Here is a 19,524-nt window from a genome sequence, read left to right as displayed (position 1 = left end):
TGGTCAGTCTCTGGTTGTATTTCTCTGAGTTCTTGACTTTTCTGAGAAATTCACGTCCCTGAGTTAGGTGGTGTAGTTATTGAGAGAAATATGGGGCAATGTTGACTTTGCTGCAATAAGTGAGATGCTGCATTTATTTGCTGTATTCTCACTTCTCATACAGTGATTGCAAATCTCTGAATCTTATAAATTTGAAAATAGAATAAGTAATAATAGTGCCTTTGTTTGGGGTGTAGAATTGCTTCCCTGTCTTTCTTAACCATTTCATTTATAGCATCTATCCTTATTTTCTTACAACAACTTGCCTATGCTCGGTGCTGGATCCTATTGATTTCTGATCTTTTTAACTCCAGGAAAGAGCACTGTGGCATGTGCTTTAAGTCGTGCTTTACATGCCAGAGGAAAGCTCAGTTATGTCCTTGATGGGGATAACTGTAGGCACGGTCTAAACCGCGATTTAATTTTTAAAGCTGAAGATAGATCTGAGAATATAAGAAGGATAGGTTTGTTTCCTACCTCATTTTCAGTTAATTGTCCAATCAGAAGCTCAATCAACTTTCCTTCTTATATGCAGGAGAGGTGGCAAAGTTTTTTGCTGATGCTGGAGTAATTTGTATTGCAAGTTTAATATCACCATTCAGGAAGGAGAGAGATGCCTGCCGAGATTTACTTCCTGAAGGGGTTTTTATTGAGGTTATGTCCTTTGCATGCTGCAGAGTATTCTGTATTGCGAGATGTTTGATTAGCAAAGTCATGTCATGAGATATAATTTGTTGCAGCATTTAAAAAATGTAAAAAATATGCAGGTATATATGGATGTGCCGTTACAAGTTTGTGAGACAAGGGATCCCAAGGGATTGTACAAGCTTGCAGAGCTGGAAAAATCAAAGGTGCGTTGCATGGTTGATTGGCAATTGTGATTCTTAAATTGTTTATCCTTCTTTTTCTGTATTTGTATTAGTACTTGCTACCACTATCTTCTATTAGATTTTACTGGTATAATAAAAGCTACATTGCTTAAAAAAGGCTGGGAAAGCAATCTCTCTAAAGTCTAAACCATTCTCTACCGTGTGTGTCTTTCTTGTGAACAACGATTTTGGAGATCAAAGTTTCCCAGGATCACATTTCCAAATTGATTGACAGCACTGGAAACTCTTCCTATATAACCCTTGCATTTTCCTTTTCTAAAGTGATTGCATAGAATCATTTGTAATGGTATGATGGATTGTAAGATCACAGTTATGTGGTTTAGAATATTTTTTTTAAATTATAACCCATAATATAGTTTCGTACAGTAAAATGGAGAAGTGCTTCATTTGTTAGGAGAGAACAGGTCCTGGCTGATTGATTGTCAACTCAGCTCCTATAGTTACCCGATTAGGATCCATAATTTATTTGAAATACTCAACTATCAGATGAATAAGCTGAAATATCCATAGAATCTTACTGGTAACTACCAGAAAATGCTGTCTTGCAGATATTCTGAATTTTCATTCCTGGACCTGATATATAAATTCATACCATTAAAGAACCTAAGAGCATATAAGCATTTGTTACTTACCCTGTTAAGATAAAATATACTACTGAATTAGACTGATAAAATGGTATATACCTTACAGGTTTCACAGGTGTGGATGATCCATATGAGCCACCACTGAACTCTGAGGTATCTACTTTTCTACGATGCATTGTAGACTCATTATCGCTTTAACTCATTCTTGCATGCCCACATAATAAGAGTCGCCGGTTGCTCTTCAAGAAAAATCAGGTCCATTTAGCTAGAGCTTCCTTGCTTCCTTCTTGAGTCTTGGGCTCGTGAGTGAAGTGGATGTTCGTGAAGTTTCCTTGTTTTAATTTGCTTGTATATTTGATGCAATCTCTGTACTTCAAATCACAACCTTCCTCATTGGTGTATACAGAATCTACTTATCAAACCCAAAAACTCCTCATACCATCCAGTCATCTTTCTGCCATCGACTATCTCTTCTGTTTCGGTTACATAACTAATGCAATGTTCAATTTCACTCTCTCAGATAGTATTGCAGCAAAGTGAAGCAATATGTCATTCTCCAGCAGTTCTGGCAGAGCAAGTTATTTCATACTTGAAATAAAAGGATATCTGAAGTCATAATGTGCAAATATACTGCTTTTGCAGCAGTGACACAAGTTGGCTGTAAGCACAGGTTGTTTGTTAGACAAAACGGTGGTATTTGTTGTGCATAGTTTTAGCTGTTGAATGATTAATGATTAATGATTAATCATGAATATATGATCAATAAAATCTGTTCTTGGACAGGTTGTAGTTGATTGATCAATCAACTACAATTGATGTGCTATGTGCCCAGTTTTAGGATATTTGAGTGACTAATCTTGTCTTGATTAGTTGAATTGCTATTGGTCGGCTTCTTGCAGTTGATTTATCGATCAACTACGACGACCAACAAATTGGATGCACCTCCTCAGGTGCATTTGTCAAATAAATGCAGTAGTACTATCTTTTATCAACTTTTCATCTTGTACTGAATAATGTGATGTTTTTGTTGTACCTTATTTAACAGAGATAGAAAAACTGGTGTTTGTATGATTTTTCCGATATACAGAATTGTCTTCCTATTTAATTATTTCTTCGAATTAAGGATCAACATGCTGTTGTAAGTAGAATAGGGAGTGGTTCTGTAAAACTAGATGGTTTGTATGGTATATTGTATAAAAAGGATCATGCAATTATATCCGTGTAGAAATCTCATACCGAACTCGTATAGAACCTTTGGTGGTGATTGGTTTCCTAGATAAAATAATAATATCAAAATATAATCTAGGATTTGAGTTGTAAAGATTATTTTAGTCATGAGTGTTATCAATGACTAATATCCCATGATAATTCATCTAGGATCGAGTTGTGGGATCGAATCTTATTAACTAAATACACTACATATTTAATCGGATATAATCTTGCAAACCGAACACCTTCTTTGTACATAATGAGGAAGGTTCTTGATTGTTTGAAACATGGTTTAGTGGGAAAGGAGTCAAATGACATTCAAACTATCATAGGTAGTGGGCCTAGTGGTTCCCCGGGCGTGGATACAATTGGATCGGGTTTTGAAGTAGCAGTTCCGACGAATTCCATGGACATGGATCCGGAACCGGCTTTGCAAAAGTATCGTTTCTTTGATTTAAAAGTTCTTTTCAAACACAAAATTTATTTCCAATTTTGATTTTCCTTTTTTTATTTATGTTTTACTTTTGTTTAATTTTCAACTAAAATTTTATTCACAATAAAAAGATTTTGGAAATGTATCCTGATCCGTTTATACCATGCATCACTACTAAAAAAGGGGATGAAACCATGTTGGTCAACCGAACTAGCAAACACAAAAATAATGTAGGTAGTGTCAAATTTTCTCTTCCTTCGCTCCCAAAGAATATGCACTTTGGTTCGGCATGGGTTTTAATGTTGCCGCTAGTCGAACCATTGGAGTAGAGGCGGCCAAATTTTTGCTGGCTAGCGAGGCGTGCACGTCGATGCGCGTCGCCATTGTGGCGCTCCGATCGGGCCTGGGCCGAATTTCGATTTTTTAAAAAAATCTATATAAACGCGATTTTAGTTTCATTTTCATCTGCACCACTTGTTTTAACGAGTTTTCTCTCTAACTTTCAGACAAGAGCATCATCGAGCGATGGATCACAACAACGAGTCCACCCAGCCGACGAGTGGATCTCGACTTCCACGCACCCGTGATCCGGATGGGGCGATGGCCCAGGGTTTAACGTCCCTTGGAATCACGATGGGGATGATGGCGAGCGCCGGGGTGGGAACCAGGGGAATGTCATGGGCATGCGGCGGCGGACAGCCAGCAGGGGGGGAGGAGGTATGCCACGATGCAAGCAAGGATATGATGGCGATGATGCAGCAGATGATGTGTATGCATCCCGGATGTAGGGGTCACCCGGGGGACACGTCTATCGTCCTCTCGGATTTTTGATGGCTTCGTCTCACACGTCGACCCGTGGAGACGCGGTTCACCGGCGATGACCTTTGTCATCGCATGACATGGATCGATCCGGGATCCGGACACCTCGTCCACGGAGCGGGCGCGCGAAGAAGAAGAAAGACGAAGGGGAAGGCCAAGGCGGTCGGCGAGTCATGGCAGCCCGCTCGGACGACACCCCACCCGGAGGAAGTGGACGCGGACGAGTACGCCGGGTGGCCGGGGTGAGGTGTGGACGATCCGCCGGTTGCGAACAACTCCGGTCCAACATGTGGGCGAAGATTGAGCGCTGGAGGAGGACCGCCCGCACGGGAAGGACTTCGCGGGAGGAGGTCCGGAAGGGGTGGGAGCGCACGTGGCCGTGGTCGCCGCTTTGGCGTTAGGCCAACGCCCTCCGTCGCTCACTAGTGGGCGTAATGAGGAGGACGCCCGGAGGATAGCCGGAGTCGTCCTTGGCGGGGAAGTGCTGCGGATTTCCACTTCCGGGAATGCTTTCAGCCGTCAAGGACTCCAAGAAGTTCCGGGCGGTGCGACGCCGGGTGGCCGAAGAAGCGTAGGCACACCCATCTCCGCGACTACACGGCAGCCAGCCGGCGGATCCCACGATCTCCCCCCAGATGCTGAGGAGTTTCCGGACCCTCCATCCTATGCTCGTCACATCGCCTGCTGGACAGTCGGCGCAACGGTACCGGTGGGGAGGATCATCGCACTGACGTCTCCCCCTCCCACGCAGTACACCTTCTGCCAAAACGCGGAGCGATGTACAAGGCCTTCCAAGAGGACCGCTAACGGGACCATCACGGAGAAGATGTTTCTTCACTGGACGCCTCGAGAGCATGCGTAGCTGGATTTCGGGGATGCCGCAGTGCAGTACGTATTAGGTTCCGACGCGGGCTCGGGATACCCCGTGGCGGCGACATGACGAGGAGGTAGGGCTCGTGTGTGGAAGTTCTTTTTTTAAAAAAAATCATGTATTTTTTAATAAATTTGTACTTTTTTTAATGAAATGAATTAATTTTTCCGTATCACATTATGTACGTAAATTTAATTCCGTAATTTAATCCATTATTTTAATTCCGTAAATGTAGTATTTTTTGAATTATTTTTTATTGCGGTTTACCTATGGTTTGCCTAAATCATGTGGCAAAGATAATGGCCGCCGACGTATATGGAGAGAGAGAATGGTCGCAATGCATACGACTCTATTTGCATTGCGGATGCTCTAAAGTACAAAGGCAGAGAAAAAAATAATTAAAGTATTGTTAGTGGAGAATTGGTCCCACCTCATTACAGATAAAATAGTTTCTAAAATTGAAAAGTGCATATTCTTGTAAGATGAATTAAAAAGAAAACAGTGCATATTCTTGTCGAACGGAGGGAGTATTACTAAGCACTCAAACTATGGAAAAAGTACAACAGTTTTTTTGTTTGTCTATAATTCATGCGAATCAAAATGCATCTAAAGTTCGAGTTTAGACGTCAACAATGTTTTCGATTTCTAGTATCAGTTCTTCCTATATACTACCTCCGTCCCTCAATATTGACACACTTTGACTTGACACGAGTTTAAAAAATGTATTGGAAAGTGAGTTGAAAAGGTTGGTGGATGGAGCCCTACTTTTAAAGTATTAGTTTTATAATAAAATGTGAGTAGGAATGAATTAGTGGAATATGTGGTCCACTACCAAAACCGGTAAAAAGTGAAATGTGTCAAACTTTCGGGACGGATCAAATAGTAAACCGTGCCAATATTTGGGGACGGAGGTAGTAACACTTTTCAACTAATATCATTGTCAATAGTACTCCCCTACTTACAAAACATTTTACTCGAGTAGTTTTATTGAATATTAGTTCCTTGATTCATTTTCTTAGTCGCATCAACAATTACTTCTAACATATTTTATAATGTCAACTCGATATTAATACATTTGAGAAATCTATGATTTCATTCTCGAGTTCTCACGAGTGGTTCTAGTGATAACTTTTTTTAAAAAATGAGAGCTTTGAGAACTGAAAATCATATCAATTTTTTGATTCTTCAATACCCCTTCGTCCACCAAATATTGTTCACATTTGACTATGCGTGTTTTAAGAAATTTGAAGAGAATAGGGGGAAAAAGTTAGTAAAATGTGAATCTTAGATTTATATAATGAGTTAGTGGAAAGTATGACCCACTTGTTTAAAATGGAAAAGCAAATGTGGACAATATTTTATGGACCGATCGAAATGATAAATATAGACAACATTTGGTGGATGACCGAGTATCGCTTGACATCAAAAAATGTCAGCATCGATATTGAGTTAGAAACGATGTTCATAATGTTAGAGTTTGTATACTAGAAATCACCTTCGAGTGATTGAATATCAAGTTAAAACTCTTATTTTATTTTCCAAATGAATAAACAGATTATTTGCTATAATGTTGTTATATTTTACATTTAATGGTTGTTTATTGCATATTTAAATGTATAAGTAAGGTCTAAGTCTTTGTTTTAAGAGACTGTATTACATGCCGCCCATTCACTTTAAGGTAACACGGTCAGTTCTAAACAAAGAAAAGAATTATTTCACAACCTAGATAGGCTTAGACTACCTATCAGAAAGGTTGCAATGTAGTCCGATTAAGCCTTAACAAATAAGACGACGTTTGGTGTGGTATGCTGATCGAACGGATCTAACAACAGACAAGCCTTTTTATGTTATCTATCACTTAGGTTCAGAATACATTTCTCAATCAATGTACGCTAGCATTGAGCATACGTATTGATTATTATGCACTACTTTGACTTACCAAATGGCTACAACCCAATAAGCCCTGGTATATTGGTATAGATTAAGATCATGGCTAGATCGCTATTATTAATCGCTGAGCGAGTCTCATGGATAACATCCTCAAGAGAAGCTTGAAATAAGGTTTTATTATTGAACCTAGCTAGTCGAGTTTAATTACTCTATGAATAATAAATAAGATTTTCTACGAAATTTCTCGAATAATAAGATATTAATTAATTATCCATAGCGCATACAATTAATTAATGGATGTTTTTATCTTAAGTGAAGTGGAAATAAATATAAAGTATTGGAAACCCAAGTACTTGTAATTTCGGATTTTGATTGTGAGTGCAAGTATTACTTCAGAAGGGCCGGCCGTATTCCAATTTTAAGCTTATATTAAATCGGGTTGAATTTAATTAGTAAAAAAGCTAATTGGAGGAGCCCATATCCAAAGCCTTCCATAGATCATCACTGGGCCCAATATGTGACTTATTATAAATAAATGAGAATAAAGGAGACAATAAAATACCCTTGTTTTTTCAGCCGTACCTTTCGGCCCAAGAGAGGCCGAATTTTTCTCCTCCGTGGGAAGGATTGCCTTCTCTATTTAAGTCCTAGTGTCGGTGAACAGCCACCCGATATCGCTCACAGTCCGGGAACCAGTCAAGATCCGTGGTTTTGTACTAAAGATCTTCACGAGAGTAAGGCGCAGCTATCTTCGAGTTGTGGAGAATCATCAAGTGTATAATGGCTAAACCTGAAATGTATGTTTTAGGTTTCATTTAATTTAAAGCATGTGATTATTTGAGTTATGACGTGAGATGATTACGATTTGTCTAAATAATCCGCTAAATAGATCCGACATATGTAATCGTATTTATGTATGCGTCTGGCGCTAACCCCTTTCACTGTATCGAGCTTGGCTCGATTATCTGATTTAAATTTCATGGAATTCATGTATGCATGCTTTTGTTTTCGAAGCATGTTCTTGTTATTTTATTGTGCATCAGCATGATGAACCCAAGAACTATCGAAGCAACTCAAATTATCGTAGACGTGCATCTGTCGGCGCACAAGCCGAGACGAATCGCGCACATGCGCGCAATGGGTTGCTCGGGAGCTGGAGGATCTACGTACAGATTTAGGTGCCCCGTGGCGCGCGGGCACGCTGTCCCGACGCCCGGAATGGTCCGGGATCAACTGGCAAATCCGGCGATCAAGGGCGACGTGAATGCGAGCGAGGGCTCGTCCACGCCGCCGACATGACCGCGTTAGCAATCTTCCTTGGATGTCCGGCCTTCGACGGCGGTAGAAAGAGGCGGACCTCGCTGCTCGTCCGAGAGCAGCGGGCGTCTTCTTCGCCGCGGCAAAACCCTAACCCTAGCCTAAACCCTAACCCTAGCCATGCCCTGACCGAGCGACGCTGAGCAGGAGCTACGCCGCCGTGAGCGGTGGCAGCTCGTTCATGGGAGTTCGCAGGCGGTCGGAGGGCAAGTCGCCGGTGCGGCGCGGCGGTCGTCGCGCGCTAGGCGACCTCCGGCAATGGAGACGCGGCGCGATCGCGCCGCAGTGGGAGAAAGCGGGAGCAGCCGCGCCGTCGCGCGGGCTGCCGGCGGTGGCTGGGCGGCGAAATCGCCGACCCGGCGGATCCACCCCGGTGTGATTTTGTTGTTCGTCGTGCGTGCGAACCTCGTGCGACGAGATATCGATGAAATCTTATTTTTAATGATTATTTAATTCCTAAATTAATAGATATCATTAAAATATTATTATTTAATTGAAATAAAATATTTTGGGAAGATTTCCCTAGATTTTAGGAATATTTTGATTATTTTCTATATCTATGAATATTTTATATCCTAGATGATGTAGATAAGAATAATTAAATAGTTTCCTAAATTATATTATATATCTAGAATCCTAATTAGGATAGATATGTAGGATTTCATTAAATAATAAAATATATTCTCTTCCCAATCTTAATAAGGAATTAATTTAAGATTATTTATTCATGTCCGTAAAAGATATAAATAATTAATTATTTTAGATAAATCTTATAGAAGACATGAATATGGATTAATCTTTAGTAATTAATATATTATCCTTTAATAAGATGTTTAAAAGATTATAAAAGATTTAATTATCCATCAATTAAATACCAACAGAATTTAATTAAGCCTTTAATCTGCACTAAGGCTAAGGATAATTAATGAAAAACCATAACTTAAATATCTAAGCGATAATTACGAACTAAGTTTGTATATGGTCTCCATCGATATGGATTTATGAAGCTTAGTTTTTAATATTATAGCCACCCATGCCGTATAGGTGGCAACTGCCACCAAGAAATAGCGTAGTTCATATAAGGTGGACTTCTCAAATGTAAATAGTATAGGTTTCTAATATTATCGCCACCCATGCCGTGCTGGGACAATAATCCTAAGAAATTACAAGTTCTTAAGTTCAAACAGATTTACGAGATAGCTTGGTCTTGTTATCAACGCACGAGCATTGTTATGGGAGCGTGTTGTAGGAACGGTGATTCCGTAATGCTAAATCTGATGGTCGTGCTTAAAGTAACATTTGGCGGCCATGCCGTGCCAAGTGTCTCCTGGACTATTCGTCTGTCGTTGTGACCAGGCAAAATGTTAAAATTTTAATGCGTATTGACCTCTGCTTGAGGGTACAAAATTTTAATTTTACAGTTGTGAGAATTTGAAAAGTTTTATGGTTTAATCTACTCAATTTTTCTTCACATAAGTTTATGACAAATAGTAAATATTCTGTTTTGTAGTGCAACCTAAATCGTCAAAATGTCACTCAATCCTCTTTCTCCGCAATTCTTAAAGAAAACAAACTCGAGGGCCAAAATTACATAGAATGGAAACAAAATTTGGACATCGTTCTCACGGCCGATGAGTACAAGTTTGTGCGTTCACTACTCCTCTACTCTCTGCGTGCCGGCGGCTAATGCCGCGTTGTGCAGGCAGCGCGAGATGCCCATAGACGGTGGCACAAGGCGAATGAGATGGCTAAGTGTTATATGTTGGCCTCCATGTCAACAATGGTTGGGGACATCAGCCATGCCGTCATGGCAGACTCGCCACCGAGAGATTATGGAAAATCTCACCGAATCTTTTTGGTACTGGGACCGAACTGGCTAAGTCTCAAGCCTTTCGAAGTATCATGACGCAAGTCTGGGCGAATGAAGGCTTCCGTTTGTGAGGGACCATGTCCCCGAGATGATGAGCCACCTCAATCAAATTGAGGTTTTGGGAGGCGTCATTGATGCCGAGTCCCAAGCTACTATTATCCTTCGCAGTTTGCCCCCTTAGGCTAGCTTCCAGCCAGCTTCAAGCTCAACTTTGAGATTTAACAAAAGGAATTACACCTGGGCTGTAGTTGTTGACCTGAACTTCAGTCGGCAGAAGATCTCATGAACCAAGCTAAGGTTGCCGCATGGTTAGTTCGTCACATCGTTCCGGGCCCTAGTGCCCTGGCGCAGAAAAGCAAGAAAGTGACAAACCAGGGTTGCACCTAAAGATGCTAAGGGAAAGAAAAAGAGGAGGTCGGGAAAGAAGCAAACCGGAAAGTGTTTCAAGTGTGGAGAGAAGGGGCATTGGAAGCCAGATTGCCCTAAAAAAGGAGCAAGGCTACATGTATGCACCAAGCTTTAGTTGTCGAATCTTGTTTAGCTTCGACTTCATCTCATACTTGGGTTATAGACACTGGAGCGACCGATCATATTTGTTTTCATACTGACTTAATGCAGGTGACAATACGGCTATATGATGGAGAGATCGAAGTCCAGCTGGGCGACGCTACTAAAGTGGCGGCCGTAGCAGTGGGAGACGTTTATTTGCGTTTTAGTAGTGATAGATTTTTGATTATGAAGAATGTTTTGTTGATACCTTCTTTTAGAAGAAATTTAATTTCAGTTTCTAAATTGGTTTTTGATGGATATTCGATTTCTTTTTGACAATAGTTGTGTTATTAAGAAAGATGGTTCTTATATCTGTCGTGGTATCATGGAAAACAATCTGTACACAATCGTATCTACACAATTTAATGATCGCAAATTAGAACTCAATAATGCATCGAAAATTTCAAAGAAAAGAAAAGAACCTTCAAGTTCAATGAACGAAACGTACTTATGGCACCTTAGACTTGGTCATGCCAACCAAAGGAGGATTCAAACACTTGTGGATCAAGACCTTCTTAAAGGGCTAGATACTGAATCATTTTCCACGTGCGAATCCTGTTTGGAAGGCAAGATGACCAAGAGACCTTTTAGAGTGAAAGGAAATAGGGCCAAGGAAGCACTAGAACTCGTTCATACTGATGTGTGTGGACCAATGTCAACCGAGGCAAGAGGCGGCTTTCGCTATTTCATCACTTTTATTGATGATTACTCGAAAGTTGGATATGTTTATTTGATGCGCTTTAAGTCTGAAGCTTTTGACAAGTTCAAGGAGTTTAAGGCTTATGTCGAGACGCATCATGGAAAACGTATCAAGAGCCTGCGATCTGATCGTGGAGGCGAATACCTCGGTGCCGAGTTTTTGGACTACTTATCAGTAGAGGGAATTGAATCCCAAACGACTGCGCCGGGCACACCTCAGCAGAATGGCGTAGCTGAAAGAAGGAATAGGACCTTGTTAAATATGGTCCGATCGATGATGAGTTATGCACGACTGCCTATTTCGTTTTGGGGACATGCCTTGCTTTCCGCGAGTCATATTTTAGACAATTTACCGTCAAAATCTGTTCCTGCTACTCCATATGAGTTGTGGACCGGGCGTAAGCCTAATCTAGAACATCTCAAGATATGGGGTGTCCAGCTCATGTTTTGGAAAAGGATCCAACTAAGCTGGGCTCAAGGACGAGAGGTATGTTTGTTTATAGGGTACCCCAAAGGTTCGAAAGCTTATGAATTCTATAGTCTCCGAGACAAGAAAGTCATTGTGAGTACTCACGCGACATTCTTAGAGGAAGACTTTGTTATGAATCATAAACCCAGCAGTGAGGTAGCTCTTGATGAGCTCACTTCAGTCACAAGTTCCATTAACCAAGAACAAGTACCATTAGTACAACCAATTCCCGAACCTTCAACTTCTACACCTAACATTGTAGTGCCGCGCCGCAGATGGGAGGGTCTCTCATGAGCCCGAAAGGTACATTGGTTTGGGAGAATCTATGGATCACTCTTCGGACAAGTAGTGTACCGGATCCCTGGAATTTTGCAGAGGCGCAGCGGATATCGATCATTGCGAATGGGTAAAGCAATGGATTCGAACTACAATCTATGATAGACAAAGACGTCTATGATTTGTCCGTCCTACCCGAAGGCTGTACTGCCATTGGGAGCAAATGGATATACAAACGTAAACGTGGACCCGATAGACGAGTTAAAGTCTTCAAGGCAAGACTAGTGGCTAAGGGGTATACCCAAAAGGAAGGTGTCGATTACGACGAGACCTTCTCCCCAGTGGCCATGCTCAAATCGATCCGAATACTATTGTCTATTGCAGCTTACATGGATTGGGATGTATGGCAGATGGACGTTAAGACTGCGTTCTTGAACGACAGTCTTGAGGAGACCATCTACATGGAACAACCCGAGGGTTATGCCGTCAAGGGCAAAGAGCACATGGTTTGGAAGCTTAAGAAAGCCATTTATGGCCTCAAACAAGCATCTAGGTCATGGAATCAGTGCTTCGATCAAACTGTTCATAAGTTTTGATTCGAGAAATGCCCTAACGAGAGCTGCGTGTACAAGAAGGTAGAAAAAGGGAATGTGGTGTTCTTAGTTTTATATGTAGATGACATTCTTCTAATTGGAAACAATAAAAAGATGTTGTCATCAGTACGAACTTGGTTGTCGAACCAGTTCGAGATGAAGGATATGGGAGACGCGGGACACATTCTAGGTATCAAAGTCCTTAGGGATCGTGAGAAAAGAATGTTGTGCTTATCCCAAGAACCCTACATCGACACTGTACTTAGTCGCTTTAGCATGCAAGATGCCAAGAAAGGTTTCTTACCTTTTAGACATGGCATCCATTTATCTCAAGAGATGTGTCCTAAGACAACATCTGAGATAGCAGAGATGAGAAGGATACCATACGCCTCGGCTGTTGGTAGTCTCATGTATGCTATGCTTTGTACAAGACCCAATATTTGCTTTGCTGTTGGCATGGTAGCAAGATATCAATCAAATCCTGGGCCAAGGACATTGGACTGCGCAGTGAAAGAACATACTCAAGTACCTTAAACGGACTAAGGACTATGTTCTAGTTTACAAAGCAGGCGAGCTATGCCCTTTGGGATATACCGATTCGAGACTTTCAAGCTGATCGGGACTCGAGGAAATCTACTTCCGGCTATGTGTTTACCTTAGGAGGTGGAGCCGTGATTTGGAAGAGTGTAAAGCAGAAATGCATTGCAGACTCTACCATGGAAGCCGAATATATGGCCGCTTCGGAGGCGCAAAGGAGGCTGCATGGCTCAAGAACTTTCTTATGGACTTAGGTGTGGTTACGAATCTGCCCAAGAGCATCACCATTTATTGTGACAATTCTGGTGTTGTGGCTAATTCGAAGGAACCAAGAGCTCACAAAGCGAGCAAACACATTGAGAGGAAGTATCATATCATCAGAGATATAGTGCAGAGAGGAGACATACAAGTGGTCAAGATTGCGTCAGAGAACAACCCTGGAGATTGTTAGAGTTTGTATACTAGAAATCACCTTTCGAGTGATTGAATACTGTTAAAACTCTTATTTTATTTTCCAAATGAATAAACAGATTATTTTTGTCATAATGTTGTTATATTTTACATTTAATGGTTGTTTATTGCATATTTAAATGTATAAGTAATTTAACAAAGTCTAAGTCTTTGTTTTAGTAGACCGGTTGTGGGCGTCGTCCACTTTAAGGTAACACGGTCAGTTCTAAACAAAGAAAAAGAATTATTTCACAACCTAGATAGGCTTAGACTACCTATCATGAAAGGTTGCAATGTCAGTCCGATTATTTCTAAGCCTTACTGAAATAAGATGACGTTGGTGTGGTATAGCACTGAATGGATCTAACAACGAGACAGTCTTTATGCTATCTACTGAAAGACGAGGTCTCGTAAATTATTTCTCAATCAATGTACGTTAGCATTGAGCATACGGTATTGATTATGCACTACTTTGACTTACCAAATGGTGCGGGTTTTTCGCAACCCAATAAGCCTGGTATATTGGGTAGTGGTGATTAGTATCTAGCGGTGCTAGGATTGCTATTATGTTGAATCGTGCGCGAGGTGAGTCTCGTTTGATAACATCCTCAAGAGAAGCTTGAAATAAGGTTTTATTATTCGGAACCTAGCTAGTTGGAGTTTAATTACTCTATGAATAATAAATAAGATTTTCTTGCTGAGTCCTCTCTTGGAATAAATAAGATATTAATTAATTAAGTCCATAGCAGACAATAATTAATTAATGGATGTTTCTATCTTAAGTGCGGGAAATAAATATAAAGTATTGGAAACCCGAAGTACTTGTAATTTCGGATTTGGATGGGGAGTGCAATATTACTTCTGTAGTGGCTGCTCGTAATATTCCAATTTTAAGCTTATATTAAATTGGGTTGAATTTAATTAGTAAAAAGCTAATTGGAGGAGCCCATATCCAAAGCCTTCCATAGATCCCTGTCTGGGCCCAATATGTGACTTATTATAAATAGGAGAATAAAGGAGACAGAAAATACACTTGTTTTTCTCTCAAAATTTTCGGCCCTCTCTATTCCTAGTAGAGGTCGAATTTTTCTCCTCCGTGGGAAAGGATTTTGTCTTCTCTATTTAAGTCCTAGTGTGCTGGTGAGATCAGCCCACCCCGATATCAGTTCACAAGTCCGGGAACCAGTCAGAAGATCCGTGGTTTTGTACTAAAGATCTTCACGAGGAGAAGGCGCTAGCTATCTTCGATTCTTTGGAGAATCATCAAGGTATAATGGCTAAACCTTAGAACAGCATGTTTTAGGTTTCATTTAATTTAAAGCATGTGATTATTTGAGTTATGAGCATGATACGTGAGATGATTACGCGAATAGAATTTGTCTAAATAATCCGCTAAATAGATCTGATTATTATGTAATTGATTTATGCATGCGCTTCCGCTGCCAACCCCTTCACATAAATCAACAAACTAATATAGAGTAAAAAATTGATATATTTTATGATGATAACTGATGTCAATATATCTGAGAACTGATATAATTTGGACTTAAGAAAAGTTTTGTCGAGTTAATAAATTCTGAAGTTTGTTAAATAAGATCTAACCAAATAACCTCTTAAATAAGAATAGATTAAAATAAGTATTTAATGAATAAAAAATTATACAAGGACGTAATGAAACAAAATGATATATGAATATAAGAATCAAATAAAACATAAAATTAAATAAAAATCTAAGAAAGAAAGTAGATTAGTATAAGGATGGTTTTGACTATATTAAATAGTTTGAATACATGCATCATTTCAAGCTTATCATCAAAATATTAACAATTAAAAGTTTATAGTTTAGGAAACTTTTAATTAGTTCATAATGCAAACTATAACAAAATCAAAGTTATTGTATTTTGGCGCAATTGATATGACAAGAATTCGTATTCGTACCCTTGATAGATCATGTAGAATTTATACAAGGAATAATCGGTGATAGAGAATGATTCATAGAGATTGGAGCCAGTCAATGAAATGACTGTCTACACACTCATTGTTAATATAGTTGGAATATGAAATTTCCTGGGATTTCGCAAGGCTTTGTCCCTATATATTCATCTACTCTACTCTATTCTTCACAAAGCACTTTGTCTTAATAACAACATAGCTTCATCTCCATGTATAGTAGGAGTAGCTTATTTCACCATTATCCATAAAAGACAGCATTCGTCCAAACCGGAGAATTTTCTCAATCATCAATTGGAGAAAAAAACAAAAATTTAAGATATTATCTGAAAGTTGAAAACATGAGACGTTATTCATCCTAAAAAATTTGCAACTTTTTAGTCTATAACTCCATCACCATATATTTGGCCAAAAATTACTAAAAATAACTGAAAATGTGTATTTCTTGTTAAGATTGCTGATCTGTTCTTATGTATACTTCAATATAGTGCTAATTGTTTTTAGGAGTATTAATATTGTTTCCATTATAGCAAATTGATACATGTATGTATGTTTATGCAAAAACATTCAGTCACACCTGTAATTCTTCCTATACATATACGCAGGGGCAGAGCCAGAATTTCAGTATAAGAGGGGCAAAAGTATACAGAAGAAAGTTTTAAAAAGTAGAGGAGGGTCATCTATGAAGAAATTTGAATATATTTACAAATTTGATGAACAAAATATGCAACATGCATGATTACAATTGGTCCACATAGATACCATGTGGCTCCGCCGCTGCATATACGGATACATGGGTTATTATTTTTTCGTTGGAATTACATTTCGTGTAAAGCATCATAATTTTTTTTTTTAATTTTTTCTCCTTATTGAATTCGAATTTCGAACGCTCCAAATATGCATTCATCCACCAAAATAATGCATTAATCAAAGAACTTAAAAAATTAATTCACACATTCTCAATTTATTTATCAATCGAAAATATGGTCCTCAATTTGAATAAGAACTCTCATCCAAAATGTTTTTGTAAAGACTAATAGTGTTTTCTCTTTCCGACTTGTTAATTAGAGGTGAAATCGTTTTAACAAGTAAAAATATGTTCTTACACATACATAACTATACAATATTCGAGACATTACAATTATACTAATAAAGAAAGAACTTTAAATTCAAATATCTAGGGGAATGGTCCACTTAGCCAAGAAAAGACTTGAAAAAATGTGGAGAAAGCAGTGTAATATTGATAGAAAAATGGTGGGGGAGCAAATAAAGAAAGTGGAAAAAGGAGCATGGCCTTGATATATGAGATGATGAACGTAGAAAACGCTTTTGGTATAAAGAAAAGTATTGGCAGAGTTTGGTGAGGAAATGGGAGGCAAAATATGAGTGAAAGCCCGCCTTATATATCTTGATATATAGTGAGAGATTGAATATATAGATAGATAGATAGTGGTGTGGTGTGGGTGCCTTCCATCATGACCAAGCACGCCGGCAGCTTTTCTCTCTCTCGATACCCAAATGTCACGCCTGCTCTCTCTCTCTCACACATTCACACACATAAAGCCTACATAAAGTTGCATGAAAAGCAATTTCCCACTACTTCCCCATTTCCATGCCCCATCCACTTTATCCTTATTTTATACCCACAAACACAATCTCATCTTATTATACCCTATCTAGCTAATCCCATTTTATATATATTTGAAACAGAACCAACCCCTTGTTGTCTTTTAATATCATCAAATTGCTAAATAGTGTAGTAGTAGTACCAAGTCCAAGATTCCTCCCTCTTGTGTGATTATAAAGTGAGATTTGTGTGTTTGATGTGTGGGTCATTTGATTAGATGGATACTTTGTTTAGGCTGGTTAGTCTCCAATCCGACCAATCCATTAATTCTAGCCGAACCTCAAGTAGCTCGCGATCGCAGAATCACAACTACCATCATCATCAAGACGAGGAATGCCTCAACAACTATTTCATGGATCATGAAGAGGACTTCTCCTCCTCTTCCTCCTCCAAACACCACCAAATCTCCACCACTGATCACCACCGCCATGCCTACGACCAATCCTCCTATATTTCCGCGGCGCCGCACGACGTGAGCATGGCATTCTCCGGGCAAAACAAGTGGGCCACGGAGATCCTTCTAGAAACAGCTCGAGCTATTAGTGATAAAAACACCGCTCGCTTTCAGCAGCTGATGTGGATGCTCAACGAGACGAGCTCTCCCTACGGCGACGTCGACCAGAAGCTCGCGGCTTACTTTCTACAAGCCCTCTTCAGCCGCATGACCGACTCGGGCGAGTTGAACCGCCGCAATTTGATCTCGGCCGCCGAGAAGGCTGCGTCCTTCTCCGCCACCAGAGAGACCGTGCTCAAGTTCCAGGAGGTCAGCCCGTGGACCACGTTCGGCCACGTGGCCTGCAACGCCGCGATCATGGAGGCCGTGGATGGATCTGCCAAGATCCACATCGTCGATCTCAGCAACACCTACTGCACGCAGTGGCCGACGCTGCTCGAGGCCATCGCCACGAGATCCGACGACACGCCGCACCTCCGCCTCACCACCGTCGTCGGAGGGCGCGGCGACGGCGCGAGCGCCGGCGCCGCCGCGGTGCAGCGCCTGATGAAGGAGATCGGGAGCAGGATGGAGAAATTCGCGCGGCTGATGGGGGTTCCGTTCAAGCTCAACGTGATCCACCACGCCGGAGACCTGTCGGAGCTCAACCTCGCCGCGATCGGGATCGAGGAGGACGAAGCCCTAGCGATCAATTGCGTCGGATCGCTGCGATCGGTGAGGGCTACGGGCAACAATCGGGATCAATTGATCTCCAATTTCAGGAAATTGAGGCCGAGGATCGTCACAATCGTGGAAGAGGAAGCAGATCTGAACATCGGCGACGGCGGTTACGAGTTCGTGAGGGGATTCGAGGAGTGCCTGAGGTGGTTTAGGGTTTACTTCGAGGCGCTGGAGGAGAGCTTCCCGCGGGCGAGCAACGAGCGGCTGATGCTGGAGAGGGCGGCGGGGAGGGCGGTGGTGGATCTGGTGGCGTGCCCGCCGCATGAGTCGGTGGAGAGGCGGGACGCGGCGGCGAGGTGGTGCCAGCGCATGCATGGAGGGGGGTTTAGGGCTTTGCCGTTTAATGAGGAGGTGAACGACGATGTGAGGTCGCTGCTGAGGAGGTATAAGGAGGGGTGGACGATGGGGCAGAGAGGGGATGCCGCCGGAATATTCCTTTCGTGGAGGGAGCAGGCGGTGGTGTGGGCGAGTGCGTGGAAACCCTCGTAGGGCTGCTGTGCATGACTCTGGGTAGTGTGCTGCGGAAAATTAGTGAATTGATTAATGGGTTTGATTAAATGATTTTCTCCACAAAAAATTATTTTTATCCTTTTCTTTTTGTGGCTTTTATGTTTTTTTTTTTTGTTCTTTTCCAATTTATGGATTGGTTTGATCAATTGAATTAATTGTCATTAACAATTTTGCGTAAATTTGTGAGTTGAAAATACAAATATTAGCTATGGCCTATGGTAATTCGAAAAGAAGGTTGGTTTCTATATATCCTTTGCATCTCTCACATATCACATACTATCTAGGGTTGTTTACTTAAAATAGCACCAATTTTAGCCTGATTTTTGCTGTAGAATAGTTTTAATATGTAGCAAAATTGACATGTCAAAAATATTCCGATTAGCATGGCATGACACTTCAATATCTTAATAACAAGCACCCATAAAAAGATGCAATATACTCATAAAAAGATGCAATAATAAGCACACATGAAATTGACATGTCAAAACTATGCGAGTAAGTATTATGGTTGAAATTTATGACTTCGTTGAAATGTAGTATTCATCTAAAAATCGTAAAATATTTTTATTATTGTAACAAAATACAGTAGTACTATAAAACATGTCGAAATCCAAAGTAATCAAAGTTTCTGTTTTTTTAATAATCAAATTAGTTCCTGTTATTTTTTTCTATGAACTCTATATTTATAAATGATACTATTACTACATGCATAATTCTTACTATTAATGTAACTTGATATAAATAATTTTATTCCACGACCATGTACTT

At 40.4% G+C, this 19,524-nt stretch overlaps 1 protein-coding gene and 1 pseudogene across 1 annotated transcript; both read left to right on the top strand.

The window, feature by feature from the left end:
- Positions 1-331: 331 nt before the first annotated feature.
- Positions 332-2,595, top strand: LOC125209360 (annotated as a pseudogene).
- A 14,451-nt stretch (positions 2,596-17,046) lies between these two features.
- LOC125210923 (protein SHORT-ROOT-like) lies at positions 17,047-18,935 on the top strand. Its single transcript, XM_048110558.1, has one exon. The coding sequence runs from the start codon at positions 17,290-17,292 to the stop codon at positions 18,733-18,735; it is 1,446 nt and encodes a 481-aa protein (XP_047966515.1). The 5' UTR covers positions 17,047-17,289; the 3' UTR covers positions 18,736-18,935.
- The last annotated feature ends 589 nt before the right edge of the window (positions 18,936-19,524 follow it).

The sequence above is a fragment of the Salvia hispanica genome, chromosome 3 (genome assembly GCF_023119035.1).
Source record: "Salvia hispanica cultivar TCC Black 2014 chromosome 3, UniMelb_Shisp_WGS_1.0, whole genome shotgun sequence".
Classification (NCBI taxonomy): domain Eukaryota; kingdom Viridiplantae; phylum Streptophyta; class Magnoliopsida; order Lamiales; family Lamiaceae; genus Salvia; species Salvia hispanica.
The sequence above is the reverse complement of the archived record's forward strand: the minus strand, read 5'-3'. Positions and strand labels throughout refer to the sequence as shown.